Source organism: Salvia hispanica, chromosome 6 (genome assembly GCF_023119035.1).
Source record: "Salvia hispanica cultivar TCC Black 2014 chromosome 6, UniMelb_Shisp_WGS_1.0, whole genome shotgun sequence".
Lineage (NCBI taxonomy): Eukaryota > Viridiplantae > Streptophyta > Magnoliopsida > Lamiales > Lamiaceae > Salvia > Salvia hispanica.
This window is the reverse complement of record NC_062970.1, coordinates 38,562,680-38,584,708: the sequence shown is the minus strand read 5'-3', so window position 1 is coordinate 38,584,708 and position 22,029 is coordinate 38,562,680. Positions and strand designations below refer to the sequence as shown.

The following is a 22,029-nucleotide window of genomic DNA, read 5'->3' as shown; positions in this document are numbered from 1 at the left end:
AGATCCTAATATACATGGCTGATTGTTTCAAGAGTGCCAACACATACAGATTTGATAATCTAACTGTAATTAAACGAATTACTAGCACGTGCAAGGTTTAGATAACATTCAAAATATTATCTAGCTTCATCAGCCTGCAACAATTTCAGCAACAAAAAGTATAACATAAGCTCTAATGCTATAAATGCTATTCAAAGTTAGGTAGTACAATTATGATAATGATATAAGAAATAAAATACTTTCCAATTGACAGATATTGTTCTTCCACTGAGAACATGACCGTTGATCACGTTTTCCTATCGCGCGAGGGGCGAAATGGACATTTGGAAATCTGGTAAGGTAACATCTGAAGGATATAGAATTCATAATCTCATTACATGCTTCATAGTATCTGGTTGTTTGGCCTCAAGTTCGTAGGCCACAATTATTGCCTCAAAGAATGTAATTGATAGATAATTTTTCGTAAAACTTAAATACTACATTCACACTGCAATAGAACTTTAAATGTGGTGCTGCAAAATACTCCGAGTGGTAAAGAAATAAAGTGGGTAAAGTAGAAGAGAGAAAGATAAAAGTGAATACTTTAAAGTTGAGAATAAATTTTTGATTTTTTTAGTAAAGAAAAGCTCAAAGGTAAACCTCATCAGAACTTGATTAAGGAGAATCTGAGCAAGATCTTTAATTTCGACGAAGCACCCATGGATCGCCAATAAATTGAACTGGTACAACCTATACAAAGAACAAGATAAAATTTGAGCTAATTACAAAACTGCTCAAGTGACTGGGGATCGATAGAGCAGCACTAGTTAAAGAGTTTCTGGAGACCAATATAAAGCAAGGGAGATGTGATTAGATGTGAAACTATACCTGGAGAATTGAACAGGCTGTTTGTATGATGGTAAGAAAGAGCAAGAGAGATGCAGCGAAAACAGATATGATCGACCATGGGTTGTTGAAATAATTGCATCCCAGAATATCTAGTGATTCAACACATTTGTCTCTGACCTTCATTGTAAATCTAAACCAGTGGGCTTTCCATTTAGTTTTGCAGTAAACATCCAAACTTTCACACTGAGCAGCAAAGTAGAAATCGTTTACTTCAGTCAGAACTCCTTTGTGCAGGTTATTAAAAAGGTCTGCTACTTGTTGCTTCACATTCTTGTGTTGCTTCACATGCTTGTGTTTTATGTCAATCTTGATAATGCCATTCTTAACAAGTAGAGCAACATCACCTGAAGTGTTTATGAACCTATCCATGAGCATTACATAACTTGTTATGTTTTTGGAGAAGTAGCCATAACAGCCCAGGTGTTCAAAGGCTATAAGATTCCGGAAGAATGTCTCAGTCGATTCATTAACTGTCAATTTGGGGATGGTCAACACACCTTTCTCACTATCAAAAGAAACCTCAAACAAACAATTTCCATCTCTGCTACGAAGCTTGACTCCAGCTTTGACAAGCTCTGTTGCACTACGATTATATTCAAACTTCTTAGATGCTAGTTGAATTCTCAGTCCCTTATCCTTGGAAGCCGCATGTTTCTCTGTCGGAGCATGGAGAAACAGAAGGAACTCGACAAAATGCCTAGCCTGACTACAATGTGCTGTCAATGGTACCTTGCTTGTAATACCAATGTTCTTGAAGAAAATGTGAGCAAGATCATAGATGGTGACCCTGGTGCCTTCATTTAATGAAAGATCCACAAAATTCAGTAGGCTCTCCATTATTCTTATAGGTAGCTGATTCTCTAGCAGCAGCATATCATGCATCAAGTCAGAATACATCCAGCAGTCAGTATTAAATAATATCTCGTTTACGTCCCTCAGCTGAATGAAATAGTTTTCCAGCAAAAGTTCAACAATGAATATTCCATCCAACACAATCACTTCGGCAAGTTCCTTAGGACGAAGCTTAACTGTACCCTCATAACACCCACGAACAAAACCCTCTTCCTTTGCTGCAAATTTGGCAATGGTATTTAGGCCAACTCCAAATCTCGTCAAGAACTTATACATGAATCTCAATTTAAAAGCTTCCATGCCTTGAAGTTGCGATTCATCATGATGTAATGGCCCAATTGATACTAATTTAGGAGTATAGGCTTCTTCCTTTTCTTTTCGCAGACTCTGAGAAACATTATAGATAGATGCTGCATAGGGATATGCAGGATCTGCAGACAACTTATCAAGTTTTTTGTCAAAGGAAGATACTAACAACTCAGCTAGTACAGTTTGTGATTCTTCATTCACAGAGTTCATCTTCTGGTTGTGGGACCTGTAAGAATATTACAAATAAATGAATTCTGTATATATGAATACATTAGAGTATGCTAAGGCTCGTTTTCCGTATTTAATTCCCTTTTTGGTATAAACATGACTAATTCGAATGTTAATCTTATGAGATCCTGACAATTAAACTCCTAAATTGGTGTTCCAGCATACATACATTTGGTAATCATTGCTAACAATATCCCTTAGCTTAGATGTGACCTTTCTCCACTCACAATAAGGGGGTAATTTTTATGGAAAGTATTCTCAGATTTAATCAAAGATCAATTAAAAGTTGGGGAAATATTCTTTATGGTCTATGAACTTTGTCGAACTATAGTTTTAGATCCGTGAACTTTGAAAATATTATTTGATGTCCATCAACTACAAGTTACTACCAATCAAAATATCTTTTACTATTTCCAAAAAATTTTTGGATTAAAATATCATCAATGCCTTGAAAGTCTTGGCATGTTATTTGGGAAGGGCATTAGAGCATCCACAATAGTCGGACACGAGTCCGCCCTAATTGCCACATCATCATTTCTTAGTCCGACCCATCCTTCTGCAATGCTTTAGTGTCCGCTTGTCAATTGAATCCATTTTTCATTTAATTTTTAATGTTATATTTTTTTCATATATTATAAATGGCAAAATTAAATACTCCATCCGTTCTCACAGAATATGCACTTTGGGTTCAGCACGATTTATAATGTAAAATTGGTATAGTAAGAAAGATGTAGAGAGAAAAATAATTAAAGATGATGCACGCATAAATGACATTGTCGATATAATGCATGTAACGAGAACGAGCCGGACCTTTTACTATTGCCCAACGCGCTTGAAGTACACCAAACTTTGCTCCACGTCCTTGCGTGTAGAATCTTGCCATTGTGCAAATAAAGCTCTCATTGGATCCGTTGGGCAAGAGATCCTCTTTGGAAAAACTGGCCATCTCGGGTATTTGTCATCAATTAAGTAGTACCAAATATATGCTGCCGTCCGTTGGCAATAAATTCGATAACCGGACCGTTGTCATTGCATTGCTAGGTGAAGAGACTCGACGTGTTCATCACGTTGATGTCGTTGTTTGACCCGACCACGCTGAATTGAGCATGCCAGATCCAAAGACGGTGGTCACCTATGGCTTCAAGGATCATCGTCGGGTAGATACCCTTATACCCACTAGTGAATTGTCCTGTCCACGTTGTCGAACAATTCTTCCACTCTCAGTTAATACAATCTATGCTCCCTAGCATTCTAGGAAAGTCGTGCACCCTCTCGTGCATGTCCATCAGGACTTGGCAAGTAGCGGCAGTCGGCTTGTGCAAATATGTAGCGCCGAAGGCGTCCACCACTTGCTCACAAAATTTCGCCAGGCACTAGCCCAGTTGTATTCTTGACGTAAAGATACTCGTCAAACATGTTCGTCGTGGTGTTGTAAGACAACTGACGAAGCGCAACCATGCACTTCGTAAGCGGGGATAGCCTGACTCTGCGGGGCGCAACTTGCCGTTGCTGGAAGTACGCGTCGCGCCCTCCCAGCATCTGAACAATGTGGAGAAACAAGTCTCGTCGCATCCTAAACCGCCGGCGAAAAACTATCGATCCCCACCGTGGTTCATCGGCGAAGTAGTCTTCGAACAGACGTTGATGAGCTACATCATGCTCTCGGCGGACGGATGGGCCTCGGGGCCTGCTCTTGCTCTTGTATTGCACAAATACCAGCGATAATCTGGTCCCATAAAGCAAACATTATCCGCTCCATAGCCCGATTTGGATCTCGCCCGTAAACATTTTGTAAGAGTGAGTGAGTGAGTGAGAAATGATTTGAGAGTTGAAAAATGTTGTGTGAGAAATGAGTAAAAATGAGGTTTATTTATAGATTGAAAAATTGAAAAAATCAATAAAAAGGAAAAACGCATCGCTCATCCTCGTTCACGCTCGTCTATGGGCCTGCAATGGGCGCACGACGCAAGAAATGAGTGAAAATGATACATATTTATAATTCAAAAAAAATATATAAAAAAATGGAAAAATGCGTCACTCGTCCTCGTCTGCGCTCGTCCGTGGGCCTGCAATGGGCGGACGACGCGTCGTCCGAGACCGAATTTTCAGTCGTATCGCTCATCCAGATGATCATCCATCGACCTGCAATGGTCGGACGAGCTCAGACAACGTCGCGGACGAGCGATCGTCCGGACCAAAAAATTACCATTGCTGATGCTCATATAGACACGAACATGAAAGTCTGGTTCTTTTCTAAAAATGCGTGTTGCGGTATATTAGGCCTATTTTTTCAGGATGAAGGGAATGTTAAAATTGATAATACTCTTTCGTAATTGTATTGTGATTTTTCTTAAAAGCAAATTTGACTATTTTAAAGTAAATGCGACTTTAAGAGAAATTATACCCACAAAGTACGAATTATATTCCCTCCATTCTACTTTAGCAGTTTCGATTTACCATTTTTGGATGTCCTACTTTAGGAATCCCGGTTAGAATATTCCATAAATGATAATAGGCCTTAAATTCTACTAACTTTTTTCCACTCACATTTTACTATAAAGCTAATTAATAGTATATAAAAATAGACTCACATCCCACTATCTTTTTTCACAAACTTTCTTTTACATATCTTAAAATTTATGCTGAACTCAAATGAGATTCCTAAAGTGAAATGGAGGAGTATTAATTGCACATATTTATATGACATGAGACCTAAACAGTCAATATATAAATATGGGGGTGCCTTAGGATGACACCACTCTTAAAGTGATAACGTGACAACAACGAAGCAAGCAATATTATAAATGCTACAATACAATTATATAAACTCGATCTACACTGCAATATGGACGTATTGCAGTTAGATTGTTTAGTTTTGTAGGACAGTTATTTTGCATTATAGCGTTCATCATATTGCAATATAGAGTGTTTAGTTTTGCATTATATACATTTTGCATTGTAGCATTCATAATATTGCAGTATAGCGTTATAATATATATTGTAGTGTAACGTTCATAATATTGCACTGCAGTGTTTATACTATTGAAGCAAAGTTGATGTCACATTGTCATTTTAAGAACGGTTGTCATCTTAATACATCCCTATAAATATGTATTCCTAACTCCATTCTGTACTTCTTTTGTATGTTTTCATACTCTATTTATTTTTTCTTAAATGGCAACAAATGAAGGGAACTTTAAGTTTTTTTTTGTTATTAATCGAACACTTTTTAAGTCTTACTCCCTCCGTATTTAAAAAATAGAAATATTTGAAACGACACGAGTTTTTAATATACAATTGGCAAAGTAAGTGAGAAGAATTAGTAAAGTAAGAGAAGAAAAGAAAAATGAGTAAAATAAGAGAGATGAAGTATAAAAAGTACTCCCTCCGTCCCAATGTATTAGACCAACTTTCCTTTTTGGGATGTCCCAACATATTAGACCCATTTCCCCTTTTAGCAAAAAACATCTATCTTATTTTATTCTCCACCTACTTTTTTCTCTCTTCTCTCCCCTACTTTTTCCCTCTCTCATACTTTACTCTCTCCACTTTAACTATTTAAATATCAATTCCTTAAATCATGTGCCCAAAAGAAGTGAGTCTAATACTCCGGGACGGAGGGAGTAGTTAAATTAGAGTTAGTGGATTGTGGGGTCCACATCCTAAAATAGAAAGATTCTAAACTTTCTATTTTTAAGGAATAACCTAAAATAAAAGTAGTTGTTATTTTTGAAAAACGGAGTGAGTATATATTTTCCCAAGGGATTATGAATCCCGACTATTGTGTTCCAAAAGAATAGTATACTTAAAAAAACATGATGTTTTAAATTGATTAAAATTCCAAAGCTATTTTTTTGTTCCAATAAAGCGAACAATGGAGATTGAACCATATAACCTAGTAGTTAATCTTTATTTAGAAAAGTCTCTTCAAATACGTTACCTATATTATACTCCACCAGTCTTGTAACAAATGGCCATTTATGATTAACATGAGTTTTAATGCATAATTGATAAAGTAAAAATAAAAATAGTTGAAATTGTGTAGTGGATGGTGAAACTCATAAATAATAGCGTGAAAAAGAAAGAGAAAAAGATTATCATAAATATATATGAATTATTTCTATGAGATGGACGAAAAATGAAATATGACATGTTTCTAGGGAAATTAGAATACTGACTAATATCTTGTCTGAATTGGTTAGACAAACAACCTGTTGGAATAATTGAATGAACAATTAAATAAAGCTCTCTATGATGATTAACCGAGAACAACGGAGAAGGAGCATAAACTGTAGAGCGGAAGCGTACCTTGATCCATGACGAATTGAACGACGGAATTGCTTTGCAGCGGCTATGGATCTTCCAAACGATCAGAGACATTCTTTGCAATAGTCTGCCGAGAGAATACAGAGATATCGAATGTTCTTCTGACGTCTGGGGACCATAACCCTAGCTTATATTTATATTAAATATAAACCCCTTTATTTTCTATTCGGTCCCTCATCAAATAGAAAATCACAAAATGGTATCTACACTTATTTTCATAACAAATAAATACACTTTAGCCCAAACTTTAATCTTTAATAGATCACTTTAATTGGGCAACTGAAAGATAGCCATACACATTAAATTAGTCATGTGGAAGCCCAAATTTCTAACAATCTCCCACTTGGGCAACACATGACACCAAATAAATGTGTACAAATTGAATGAGCGCTCAAAAGTGCTATCAAATAGTGTATTTCCAAACAATCTTATTATCAACCATATCGACATAGGACTAAAGGGGCAGTCACCATATTTTTTCATGATTAAACCCATCAGTAATCACATATGCAAATATAATCAACAACAGATCAATTATGGAGTGTAGCATGGAAATTTCATGCAAGGTGATCATACATGCCTATTTCCAACTGGTCATCCCAAAGTGAGATCAAACCAAAAATAATGGACAAAACATAATATTTTATTCTGCAGAGAATAACATGAGTTTTATAACTACATATTCAAAACACAATATAGAGCAATAACCAAAACTACTCCCACTGAACGGAAAGTATCCTTAAACAACATAACACCCATTTGGGCTACATGCCCATGAAAGACCTTGGGTGATAGTCCCTTAATGATTGGATTTGTAATCATCAAATCCATTCCCTTATGCTCTATATGTATTTGTCCATTCTGAAACCTTTATTTAACAACTAGGAAGCTCCAGTTGTTTTAGAATATAATACCACAGAATTATTGTCACAACATAACTTAAGTGGTATTTCAATACCTTACAATATGGAGCCTAGTGACAAAATTTCACTGTCATATTCATTAACTAGATGTCCCAAAACAAGTTACAAATTCTGTTATCATGGCAGAAGTAGCTACAAGTGTTTGCTCAGCACTTCTCCACGAAATGGCTCTACAGCCAACAGACACACGTAACCTAAAATGGATCCTTTACTGTATTGGCATCTAACAAAATCAGAATCAAAATGCCTAAAGATCTCTCCAAATGATCTGATTTTCTGTATGTGAGCATGTAATGCTCAGTTCTCTATAAATATCTCATAACCCGTTTTGCTGTTTCCTAATGATCCATATCGGGTTATTGAAATATCTGCCCAACATATAAACAATTAAAACCAAATTGGGTCTAATACACACTTGAGCACACATTAGGCTCCCAATCACCGAAGCATATGGAACCTTCTGCATTTTCTAAATCTCAAGATTTATCTTAGGGCCCTGAATGAGACTAGGTTTGTCTCCTTTAGTCATAGGGGTATTTCTTTACTTGCAATTATGCATCTCAAATACTTTATGCACCTTTTCACTATATCCCTTCTGTGACAATCGAAAATTATTTCTTTCGATTCCAAATACAAAAGAGGGTTCCCCAAGACCTTTCATCTCAAATTTATTCGAGAGAAAATTCTTGGTGTTAGTGCAACATATCCTTATCATTAATCACAATCAATATGTCATTGACATATAATACCAAGAAGATGCATTTGCTCCCATTGAACTTGTGATACACACAACTATCAATAGCATTCTTTCTAAATCCAAATGAAAGAACTGCTTCATAAAATTTGTGGTACCATTGACGAGAGTCTTAATTGAGGTTGTTGAGATTGACTTTAAATGAGGTTCTTAATCTGTTTCTTCTTCAATGATAGTAATTGATACCTAAACATTGTCAGAAGCAGTAGTAGGTGTCGATACTAACACCTCCTCAAAAATAATGTCACTTATTAAATCAGTTCCTTTTCCTTTTGTGGGATCACAAAATTTAAAAACCCCTAAATTTTTCTGGAAGACCAAAGTGAGAATATATGCTACAGTCTTTAATGCCTCTCTCTAAAGTGAATGCGACAAGGAAGAATGATAAATCATACTCCTTCACATATCTTTAAGAGTTTTATTTCGTCTTTTTGCTACACCACTCATGCTAGGCGATCCCGGCATGGTGTACAAAAGGACGATCCCACACTCTTCCAAATAGAAGGCAAAAGGTCTTTGACATTGTTCACCTGAACAGTCATTTCTGTCGTAGTATTCACCACCACGGTCAGATTTGGCTTTCTTAATGCCTTTGTTGAGTTGGAGCTCAACATTAGCCCTGAATATTTTGAACTTGTCTAAAGCCTCAAACTTTTAATAGATTAAATGTAGGTGCCCAAAACAAGAATATTCGTTTATGAATGATATAAAATATTGTTGATCATTCCAAGAAACCGAAGTGAATGAACCACAAATGTCCGTATATATCAATTCTAAATGTATAGCTCTATTAGCACCTAATTTCTTAAGTTTGGTCTGCTTTCCTTCGATACATTAAACACACAAATCAAGTTCTGAAAATATAAGTGTATTCAATACAACATCTGACACAAGTCTCACAATCCTTTATTTTGAGATATAACCATAACACTTGTGTCATAAATTAACCAAATTTTCATTATTTAATTTGCTTAGTCCCTTTTGATTCAACATGTAAAGCTTCTGAATATGAAGTAACATAATCGAGCATACAAAGATTGTTATATGCACTTAAGAAACAGTGCCCACAATACTAGAATTATTTGAAGGAATAACTTTTACTATTTCTGAATGAACAAGAGAAACCAAATTTGTCCAAAGCAGAAATAGAAACCAAATTTTGTCTAAAAGACAATACAAGGTATCCTTCGAAACCGAAAAATTCCAGTCTTTAATAACAATCTATAATGCCCAATAGCCTATACTTCCACCGATTTGTCATATCACACTTAGATGTATCTTTCAACATCAATTGACTTGCGGCAGCTCAGACAGCCTTGCATATGATAACCTTATGTGAGTAGTAGCACCAAAATCTACCCACTAAATATCATTAGGGACTAAAGTCAAATTAACTTCAGAACAGACCAAAACAAGAATTGTAACTTCCTTTATACGACATGCGTGATATTTGTCACAATTCTCCTTTTTATATCCATGTCTACCACAAAAGAAACAACTATCATTGTCCTTATGTTGTTACCTTTGTGATGAACCCTTATCCATAGCAGCATTCTCAATACACTTTTTCTTAATGCCCTTTACTTTATTTCTTGAGATACTGACCAGATGTGCAACACCAAATGCACATACAAGTCTTTAGAATTCAAGCTTAATTGAAGCAACGTGAGACATTTTCATAATGTGCTCCCTTATGTAGCCCTTGCCCTTATATACTTTATTGAGATCAAGCACGCTTGTCTCAACCTTATCGTTTTTCACAAAACGTTCCTTAATTTTGGCAAGGTATTCACTGGCCTTAGTGATATACTTAGATGCAGTACCTCGAAAGGCTTCTGGGATGCTAAACCTATGATCAGTAGACTTACACAATTCGAGTATTCCTACTTCTCATAGTTTCTCCTTAGATAAGAAGTACTACCATCCGTAGGAGAAGTAGGTTGCTCAATCCTTAGCGCGTAATCCAGATCCATGCAACCCAGAGCAATCAAAATATAATCTTCGCAATCCTTAAAATTTGACCCATTCAACATTGGCATATTGTTCATGTTGGAAGAAACTGCAGAAGCAGACATCATAATTGAACAGAGAACAAAACCAAATAAATTGTCATGCTCACATCATAAAATTCAAATAAAATGGTAATATCTCGAGGTACCGACACAACATTCATACCAAGTCTTTGGACAGTAATATGAACTTGTAAGTGGTAACCTCTCTATGTAGTGATCAAACACTGACAATAAGATCATGTCAAGTAATGTTCACCTTTGGGCATCACAATTACTTACACAAAAACTGGATAATTGTCACCCATTTATCACCATATGTATGTATCTCGTGCCAAATAAAATCTTCCTTTGGGCCGACTAATATCCGCATTAAAAATACACACACATCACCGTCCTAATATTCGCAATAAAGAAGTCTAGACAAGAGAGTTTACTTTTGCAACGTCTTACTTCGACTAATCTACTTTGAACATTAGTAAAATATTACGAGGTTCCGAGCACAACATCCACATTAAGTCTTTTGACAGTAATGTGAACTTGCAAGTGGCAACCTCCTTATAGTGATCAAACACTGACAATAAAATCATGTCAAATAGTGTCCACCTTTGGGCATCACACTACTTACACGAAAACTGAATAATTGTCATGTATTTATCACCAAAGATATGTGTGTATTTCGTGCCAAATATTAATCTTCCTTTGGGCCGACTAATATCCGCATTAAAATACACACATCAATAAAAGGAACATGAGATGCACCAAAATTATTGAATTTAAATTTTTTAAAAACTGAATACAAACGCTTGCAAGCAAGTCGTTGATAACTTTTCGGAATATAGTGGCTAGCCAACGAGGCACTGGGTTCACATATCTTGCAAACTCAGCAAGTCGTTAAATCCTTACGGCCAGTTCAATAACTCCCCAACAAATCGCAATTTGTTGACTCTTAATGGGATTCCATATAATTTTTTCAAATCCGATTTTCACTAAAATCGACAAAATATCTGAATTTTGATGTTCCCAAGATCGTAACAAACAAATATAACAGCCAGAAACAACATCAAAACAATCAAACAATTAAATCTACAGAACATAAACCACATCTTTATAGATTCACCAAAATAATCTAATTCTGCATCAACAATAAAATGGACTGAATTCTCAATTGAATTCAAGCTGTACTCTTGAATAATCAACAACTAATTTTCCACTGCAATTAAAACTAGTACTAGTTCATGATTCATGAATTCATCAGTAAACCATAATCCAATATTTCATAATATGCACCAAAACAAAACTGAGATTATCAATTATAAATCCCAGTTTCTCGACAAACACTTGATTCCACATATCCACAAAACAATTCACTATATACATAATGTTTATACAAAATCAATACACCATCATATATATAAGCACGTGTATTCACCATAATCATGGAATTGTGAATTTGCCGTAATAAAAAAATTCCAATGTATACCAATATGGAAGCAAATTTATTTTAATCATGGCACAACATCTCAAGACGTTTATACAATAAAAAATTACCTTAATTCTCTATGTTAATGCATTGACAGTAACAAATAATTGAGAAAGAAAACATTCAATCCAATTCTCCACAGCAGTCAAGATCGAAAACTTAATTCACAAATTCATAGTTATACGTGCGCAAAAAATTCAACAAAACAGTCAAGTAAATCCATAAAATATAAACCCTAAATTTTATGAATTCATCCAAATCAAGCGAGAACAAAAAATGCCTAATTTTCCTTTTCCAATTCTCAGATAATCATCAATAGAGTGGCTCTGATACCACTTGTTGAAATAATTGAATGAACAATTACATAAAGCTCTCTATGATGATTAACCGAGAACAACGGAGAAGGAGCATAAACTGTAGAGCGGAAGCGTACCTTGATCCATGACGAATTGAACTGCAGAATTGCTTTGCAGCGGCTATGGATCTTCCAAACGATCAGAGACATTCTTTGTAATAGTCTGCCTAGAGAATACACAGATATCGAATGTTCTTCTGACGTATGGAACCATAACCCTAGCTTATATTTATATTAAATATAAACCCCTTTATTTTTTATTCGGTCCCTCATCAAATAGAAAATCACAAAATAGCATCTACACTTATTTCCATAAAAAATAAATATACTTTAGCCCAAACTTTAATCTTTAATAGATTACTTTAATTGGACAACTGAAAAATAGCCATACATATTAAATTAGTTATGTGGAAGCCCAAATTTCTAACACAACAACACTGAAAAGAAATTAGAGATTTTTAATCAAAAGTTGCTCTTTTCGGTTAGAGAATAGTACCAAAGTGTGTTTTTTTCTCTAAATCTACAACACTCATTTTTTCGGCACCAAATAAGCCGAAAAACTATGTTAATTAATCTAAACAAAGTCATTTCGAATCGACGGGAAAATTTGAAAAAATGGTCATGGAGTAGCTATTATGAGTTTACATTTTCGAAAGAGTAGATTCGATGTAGATTTAAAAACTGACACAAGGAATGTTGAGTGGTAGATTCTAGATATGAAAGTAACTTTAAATTGTTGGTAAGTTATGTTTATTACCTTTAGATATGCCAATACACGATGGAGGTGATGATTCCGGACTAGATCCACGAAAGAAACCCTGGCCACATAAAAAACACTAAGACCATGTTTGGTATGATGGAATGAAATGGAGGAATGGAATGGCATTCCTACCTCCATTCCATTCCTTTGCTTGGTAAATTTTTTTCTTAGAAATCACCATTCCATTAGGAATCATTCCATTCCACATGGAAATACCCATTTCATCCATTTAGCTAAGGAATGACCATTCCATTCTATTTCATTTTCCTGTCTTATTATTTTAAAATTTAACAAAATTATATAAATATTATTTAATATTATATTTAAATTTAATATCATCTCAATTTTAGCATAAATTAAAATTTTAAAATTTTTAATAATGTAAAAAACACACACACACACACACAAAACACAGCAAAACACACACACACACCAACTCACACACAACAACTCACACAACACATACAGCAAAACACACACACACACACACAACAACAACTCACACACAACACACACACACAACAACATATCACACACAACAACATACACGCAGCAACACACACACACAACAACTCACACACAACAACACACAACAACACATCACACACAACAACACACACGCAGCAACACACACAACAACAAATACGCACACACCACCACATATACACACACACATCAACACATACATACACCACATATGCACACATTTACGTGTATCGTACAAATTTATATGATCCAAAATATTGACAAATATTTTTGAATAAATATTTTTTTTATAGAATCAACATATTAATTATTCATATTTCATTCCATTCCATTCATATATTATTTTGTAGTTACCAAGCATAGAAATGAAATCAATCAAAGAATAACAATTCCATTCCATTTGTAAACCTTACATTCACCAAGCACAAGAATGGAATGGAATTGTCATTCCATTCCCACCTTCATTTCATTCCCATCTCCATTCCATTCCCTCCTAATTCCATTCCATCATACCAAGCATAACTTAAATATTAAAAAAATGTGGTCCATTAATATTTTAAAAAATCATATTCCCTCCGTCCCATAAGAGATGTCACACTTTCCTTTTTAGTTTGTCCCACAAAAAATGTCACATTTCCTCTTTTGGAAAAAGTTCCTCCTCACATCACTTATAAAATTATATTTTCTCTCACCACTTAACACACAAAATAACATCTCCTAAAATCCCATGTCATTTCCCAAGTGTGATATCTTCTCTGGGACGCAGGGAGTACCAACTTTGATTTAAAAAAAGTGATATTAGCTGCATTACTTTTGCGCAAATACTACATACACTGCACTTAAAGTTGACAACATTCAAAAAATTGAAAGGTTGTGAACTCTCCAGAATATATAAGATGGTCATGGGAGTATATTCTTAAATACTGGTACTAGTATATATACATACTTACAGCAAGTGAGGTAGAAATGAAACGAAGCAGGATATATTGAATTGAAGCCTTGGAGGTGTGTTAAACAGGCAGCATCTTCTAAGTATTTTAATTTGTGAGTGAGTTCTCTTCTCTAGATCTAGATCTGGATCTGCTGCTTCTCTTTTACAGTAATTTTTACTATCATCTTGGACCTTGGTTGGTCGACGACTTAAATTGCTTAAGGTACAAATCTTTATGACATATGGACTAATGGAAACACTGAGATTTGACCATAACAATTGGAGTTACAAAATACAGAACTGTGAGTCTGTAATTGATAGTAGTACTTAGTAGATAATTAAAAATCAATGTACTCCTTATTTAAAAGTTGTAGGTTAGTTGTAGGTAGTCGATAGAGATTCAGCTTGTGTTAAAACATATGAATGCGGTAAAGAAAGTTCGCGGAGTGCGTGTAATTTAAAACAAATAGTAGTAATAGTAATTTGGCTATTACGTTTTAACAGGGGACTTGGATTAGTCAAATTAAATTAATTTGATATACCTCTTGACCTTAGGTTGACTATCTATATATTAGCACTCCGTAGTAGGAGTAATTAAAGTGGGATAGTTAAAAAAAACATTAGTACTCCTAAGTCCTAACTTCTATTCTTGATACAAAAAAAATTTACTTTTAACTACTACTACCTACGTCTCACAATAAGAGTTCACTTTTATCATTTTAGTCTGTCCCACAATAAGAGTTCACTTTTATCATTTTAGTACTTTTACTATAAATAGTAAGTAGATCTCACATTCCACTAACTCATTCCACTCAAATTCATTAGTATAACACTAATAAAAGTGAACTCTTATTATGGAACCAAGGCAGTAGTATAACTTATTAATAGTAAAATTAACTTTCATACACTAAAAGTTACTCAATTGTCCTGATTAAAATTCTAACTACCTACCCTAATTAAATTTCAGGTTTTGATTAAGATATTATCTGCATAGTCTTGTGTTCGTACCCCGCTGGTAGAGCATACAAAAGATTGTTGCAAATAATTCCTGTCAATACTCAATATAGGAAGAAAGTACTCATTCTATCCCTCCCACTGAAAATTACTCATTTTCTCTTTTGATTTGTTTCAACCAAGATAATTCATTACCAAAAAAAGAAATACCTTTATCTCCACTTTATTACTCTCTCTTACTCTATTCTCTTCATTTAACACATAAAATAAAATTGCACAAAATCATGTACCGCCCTAAAAATGGGTTATCTTCCTTGGACGGAGGGAGTACAAGATAGGAATGATACAATTGAGAAAGATACACGATACATTCAAATAGAATCTCCGGACTCTCGAGACCTACTCTCAATATACATCAAATTCAAGAATGAATGCTCTAATCGCCTCCTCTCTCTTGTCTTATACTCTTCGTGCTACCGCTTCTTCTCTCTCCAGCTCCAGCTATCAAGTTGTTAGCTCCCAACCGGTATAACCGTATTTGATGAGGTGTCACTTTAGTTAATTGAGCTAGTAACTAAGTTGCGGTTGCACTTCTTTTCTCTATACTCACTTCTTCCTTGCAACAGATATCTGCTCCAAAATACAAATATATCGAAAGCAGAAAATGAAAAGAGTACTAATGAGAATTCTTGATATTTGACTAGGTTAAAGACCAACCGGATTTAGACTAGTATGGGATACGATAACTATCCAAGTGATTGCCTATTTTCAACAGTGACCACCGCTACTTGTGAGAATTCCTGATATTTCAAATTTCTTACAACTAGCAAAAATATATACTACTATGTTTCCTAAAAATAGAAATTTCTTTTTTCTTCTTTTGGTCTGTGTCCTAAAAATAAATACTCTCTATTAAAAAAATGGACCCCACAATTCGCTAGGTCTTTATTATATGAGTGGTGGGCTAAGTTAGGAACTACCGTGGGATTATTATTGGTATCTCAACTCATACGAAAAATAAAGCATAATCAACCTTTAAAGTTAGGAACTACTAGGGGAATTTTTTTTAAAAACTCCAAAACTTGCACCATCTTGAACACCAATAACTATATCAAGCTATGACTATAATATTTCATAATTTATGCATCATATATACCCTATACTCTAGAATTTATTAATAGCCATCATAAATAAGAATCATACACACTTGATAAGTCGAGTTTTGTGCATTGGTTTCTGGTCAGTTTGAAGGTGCTTAAATAGATAATATGTGCAATTTAGGTGCTAAGTGTGTAGGAAAAGGGTCGAAACGCGTGCAAGGGGTGTCGAAGGAAAATCAAGTGAAAAGAAGCAAAAAGGTGCAAATTGGTCAGTAGGATGCACAAGAGGATGAGGCTAGCTTAGAAAATTCCGAAGGGAAAAAATGTCAAAGCAAGAGAGAAGTATCCCTAGGGATTGAGGCCAAGACGTCCTATTAATAGAGAGCTTAACATGAAATGAAATAACACAATCTTCAATTTTCGTTCATCACTTACCATCTTTCACTCGGACTCATTCCAAAAACCACTTGAAGCCTTCGGTCGCCCGCCGGAGGAGGGTTCATCGTGCCTGTTTTATTCCAGTCGTTCTAATTATCAGCAGTTTGCATTTCATTTCAGTTTTTAACATTGCTATTGTTTAGTTTCCAGATTTCTGGAGTTAATCTTGTGTTTGATATCATTTCGTTGTTTGAACCTTGGGATCTTGATTTGTTTATGGTATGAAGATTTTGTTTGGTTTATCATGTGTTATTCTTAACTTGAATTTTGATGTTTGCTTAGTAATGTCTAGTTTTAAGTAGATCGTCGTTTCCAAGCAGTTTTGCATGTTTTAACCGGTCAAAGTAAGAGAAAATGCTTGGTTTCAATCCTGCTTGTTTTCGTTGCTCTCGTCTGCTGACCAATTTACATAGATCTTAATTTATCTTGTTTCCGTTCTTGTTTTCAAGTTAAATACTGCACTTATATATTTGAGCTCAAGAAATCATCCATGGAGATTGTTAATTTCTGTTGGTTTTGCTTGGCACCGAATATGTGTACTTTATGCTTTTGTACCTTTTATTTTTCATCTTTTCTGTGTCTAGGTGCTTTTATCTTTTGTCCAGTCAAATTTTAGCAAGTTTCGTCCAACAGCTTTTGATTCCAAGGGCACAATTAAGTCTTTCACATTCATGCACACCATTTATAGCATGTTGCATTTTGAGTCACACTCGACCTTGTGGTCAGTTTAGGTAGAGATTTTGTTTCAGTCAAAGCCAAAACTAGTTAGTTCAACCCACAAAAAGTGTGGCAGCAAGCCAACTCTTTCCGAGATATCGTCACAAGTGTATCACGTCTTATCCATCTCCGTGGGTCAATCCTTACTCTGCTATACTAGCCAATAAAGTGTGTTGAAGTTTTGATACAAGGTTTATGCACAGACCCAATGACAAGACTAGATTTAGTACCCTCCTGACCAGTTGAAGCAAGCACACAAATAGAAAAGAAAAGTGTTAGCCTAAGCCCTACCACGCACAAAACCTTGATCATCAACACTCTTCATAAAATGAAATTGTAAACAATTAGAGAAAGCAACACTGAATACTTGACAATCTTGACATTATAAAAACTGAAAATAAAAAACAATTACATCCTATGGCTAGACTATATATAATTAAACTTTTCCTAAATCTCTAAGCTCTCCACAATGAACATGGAAATACCATAGCTTCCATATTGACTCTAAGACAGTTATAATTGATATTGACGGGATGATGACACATAATGAAAAATTCATCTTATAAATTCCATAGTACTATAAGATTTAATAATCATACCATCTTGAAGAGGTTGGCTGCAGTGGAGTCATAAAATGCCCCATCTCTCCACGATTGTAACATGATCTCCTATCTGTTGACTCTTCATTCTGGTTAGGGTAGTTCTTAAAAGGGTGGCCATGCATGTTGCCCACAAGATGAACAGATCTGCAGACAGCAGACGTAATGCAAACGTAAACCAAGATGATAAGCAATAACCGACACCACCTGATCATGCTTTCTAATTAAGCTGAAGACTCAAATTTTATACTTAGATACTTCATACAAAATTGAGTCAAAATTCAATCATCATGACAAAAAGGTACTACTGCTCATGCTCATCTTTCAAAATTATATGCAAACATGCAAAGTACTATCATTACAAACTTCTCCTACACATACAAAACCAATATTGGCTGTAAGCTTGAAAAGACAATTTAAATTAGATTAGAGTGGTATATGGATTAAAATCCAAATAAATGTGTTAAAGGAATAGAAAACATTCTTCAATTCCAAGTAGCAGTATTTGTAGCAACATATTTTACTTTTACTGCCAGATTCATCCCTGGATTATTCAAGTTATTATCAAGCTCTAGAATATGATCATAATTTCATTCCATTCTGGATACCTGCCAGTCACGACGAATTTGAAAAAACCCTCAAACAAACACCACTAACATTTACTCATGTCCTTATAATATTGGGTCACTTATTTTTTTACCCCATATGTTCATCCTGCTAATTAATCTGTACCGTATTTGTGATGCACTAAGACGGGCAAGGCGTCAAGGTTGAGGCGAGACGTCAGGGCTGAGGTGAGGCTGCGATGCTGAGTTCCGCCAGAAAAGTGAGACATGTGGCGTCAGTGGGCATTTGGGGTACATTATACATAACTCATACAAAAAATTTCACATTTGTTATAAAAAATTTGAAAGTTTACATATATCATAATACAAAAATTCCATTCGTATTTCATTATATTATTATAATACATTATGCTATTTATGCTTGAATGTTGTTAAATCTTTGTTTACGTAGAGTACAAAATGTTTCAACATTGTTTCAAATTTTTACAAAAATTCTATCTTAATACAAAATTTTTATCATTGATTCATGTTTTGTACACCACGTAACTAAAGAGTTAACGACGTCCAAACATATGGAGTATGACGAAATGTATTAACTGGAACGAGGATGGAACTTTTTCTACGGTAGGAGTATAATTTATGCAAACTTTAAACATTTTACTAACATGAAACAAAGATGAAACATTTTGCATGAATTGTGTAACTACCGTATTTTGGGAGAGAAAGGATTGAAAGAGTATTTAGTATTTAGGGTTTCTTTTTTAAAGTATTTAGGATTTTTTAGAAACATATTCAAAGTATTATTCATAATACACTGTGTATTCGGTATATATACCAAGGTATATGAAAAATCACATAGTGAGATGTCGTACCGTATCAAAAATTACGTTATATATCGAATATACGATATATATACAAAGAAATTACTTATGTTGCCTAATAATGCAGATAGATTATCAATATTTATGTGGACTAAGTAATTACTTATTCTACAAAGAAATTAATTGAGTGGTCTTACGTGATCTGAGGTCCACCAAATAGTCCATCATTTCTATAATTTTGAATAATGGACTTGCTTGCCCATATTATATTCAACAAAAAAAAGGAAAATCATATATGACAAAATGTTTTTTCCTCATTAAATAAAAGAAATAATGTTTTTGCAATATAAAGTAGGAGTACTAGAGAACATCCAAAAGATTATTTAGCTCTACAATTCACCTGTCAATAAAAATTTAACAAAAATCATTTTTCTTTTATTAGGAAACAAATTATAATGATCTTCGACTTTAGTTAGCGTTTCTCCTCATTGTCAATAAAGTGAAAAAACCAACCTATATTTTCTTATGACTGAACACAATGTGATAGGATAGCAAGTCATGATAATCTGTAACTGGATCAACCTTCAACAATTCCAGCCACAAAAACCACACGAAAACTGTAATGCTATAAATTAATGTTGTTAGAAGTTAGCTAGGTATCATAGATTAAGTACTTTATTTCATACTCCCTCCGTCCACAAACAATAGATCTATTGTTGTTCGGCACGAGTTTTAATGTAGAATTGGTAAAGTAGAGATGAGGAGAAAAAGTAGGTAAAGTATAGGGAGAAAAAGTGAGTAAAGTATGAGAGAGGGAAGAAAAAGTGAGAAAAGTATGAGAGATAAACTTTCTATTTTTAGAAAGTGATCTATTTTTTATGGACGTCCCAAAATGACAAAAGTGATCTATTTTTTGTGGACGGATGGAATAAGATGTAAGAAATGACATACTTAGCTGATGGTAATAATAGTAGCTAGTAACAATATTTTCATCCTCCGTCCCTTGAAACATTGTCGATTTCTTCTCGGCATAGACAGATGATCTTTGCATTTGATTATAAATGTCAGTTAAGTGTGTGCGACATGTTTGGCTTTCATGTAAATAAATTGAAATAGTATGAAAAACAAAGGGTAGTGTATAGACATAGGAAGACAAAGTAAGTTTGAGGGATTGACGAAAATGACAAAATGAACAATAGTTTAAAAGGACGGATGAAGTACTTACAATTGAGGAGGGGATCTAAAGCGGGTCACGATTAACATAGATGGCACAGCGACGGTAAATCTTGAGCCCCTCATATTCCATATTTATTTTTGGACAATTGCATATGTGGAACTCCTGCAATTCGTTGAAGTGCTTCATCGAGGGCAGATGTGTCAACTTTGGAAAATTTGATAGACATAACTTTTTCAGACATGAGAGATCCTTAAACCATTTAGGCAACTCAGTTACTCCAAAATTCTCCAACTCTAAACTATAAAGGGCAGTAGTATCAGGAGCAGCGAAATGTGGAATTGATTCAGGCACCACATCCCAAATTTCCAGCCCTGTCAACTTTAGCTCACCAAGTGATGAGCGGCAGCTTTGCAGCATGATGTCAACTGTCTTCTTCATGACATCACAAATCCCGCTTGACAACTCCATAGAAACATCAATCTCTAATTTTCGCTGATTGTTGAATTGCCATTTCTCATAATAGGATATGAACTTAGGTATACCTACAATTGTCAGTTGTGCTAGCAAAGGTGAGTACTGTTCCAAGGTATCAAGAAACTTAGATATATTCCCTAGGCTTTTTAGTTCCACCAAAGACACTTTCTTGAGCGAAGGTGCATGTGACTCTAGAATATCCGTCAGCTTTTGGCATTCACGAATCTCCAAACTACAAAGGGATGTTAACTCCCGTCGACTCTCTGGGTTCACTATTGACTTCAGATTTTGACAACCTTTTATAGTCAACGACTCTAGTGAATTGAGGTTATCTAGATGATCTGGTAAAGCACTCAATTTAGAGCAATTTCTTACATCCATTTCTTTGAGACCAAAAGCCTGAACGAGTAACCAACTTGGGAGACATATATTCCAATTTGTGGCACCCGTAGATTTTCAAGGATTTAAGCCTTGGAAATACCCTCTTCATATTCAGGCCAACATCTTCTATTTTTTCCAGTTCAGACATACCTGTCAATAAGAGGGTTTCAAGTGCTGGAACACTGTCACCTATAACTTTATTCCCATAGAAAGAAGATTTTATGCGCGTCACTCTGCACAATCCCCTCAAACTAAGACACTTGAGATTTGGCAACTGCCCCAGCTATGGGATTTCTTCACATCCTCCGCTAAGTGTTATCTCAATCAGCCCCCCTATCAAAGACATACGTGTCATCTTTGCCTTTGAATCCTGCAATCTTTAACATCTTCATGCCCGAGTGAGGTTCAAGGCTGTCCAGCACAGCCTCATCATTATTTGCTTCACCTTTTCTATCTGCATCCCATTCAAAACTCAGCTCGGTTAACTTTCTCTTCTGA

The 22,029-nt window shown here is 34.9% G+C and overlaps 1 protein-coding gene and 2 long non-coding RNA genes across 3 annotated transcripts; all 3 read right to left on the bottom strand.

Moving 5' to 3' along the window:
- Positions 1-493: 493 nt before the first annotated feature.
- LOC125195291 (UPF0481 protein At3g47200-like) lies at positions 494-3,849 on the bottom strand. Its single transcript, XM_048093464.1, has 3 exons — positions 3,635-3,849; positions 868-2,275; positions 494-729 (listed from the first exon to the last, which is right to left on the bottom strand). Exons 1-3 carry the CDS (start codon positions 3,847-3,849, stop codon positions 679-681), a joined length of 1,674 nt encoding a protein of 557 aa, XP_047949421.1. The 3' UTR covers positions 494-678.
- An 11,668-nt stretch (positions 3,850-15,517) lies between these two features.
- LOC125197432 lies at positions 15,518-18,928 on the bottom strand. Its single transcript, XR_007172063.1, has 3 exons — positions 18,845-18,928; positions 18,113-18,259; positions 15,518-15,888 (listed from the first exon to the last, which is right to left on the bottom strand). It is a non-coding gene; the product is annotated as an uncharacterized LOC125197432 (long non-coding RNA).
- Positions 18,929-20,012: 1,084 nt separating this feature from the next.
- LOC125197433 lies at positions 20,013-21,763 on the bottom strand. The gene is made up of 3 exons (XR_007172064.1): positions 20,725-21,763; positions 20,451-20,542; positions 20,013-20,081 (listed from the first exon to the last, which is right to left on the bottom strand). It is a non-coding gene; the product is annotated as an uncharacterized LOC125197433 (long non-coding RNA).
- Between the last annotated feature and the right edge of the window lie 266 nt (positions 21,764-22,029).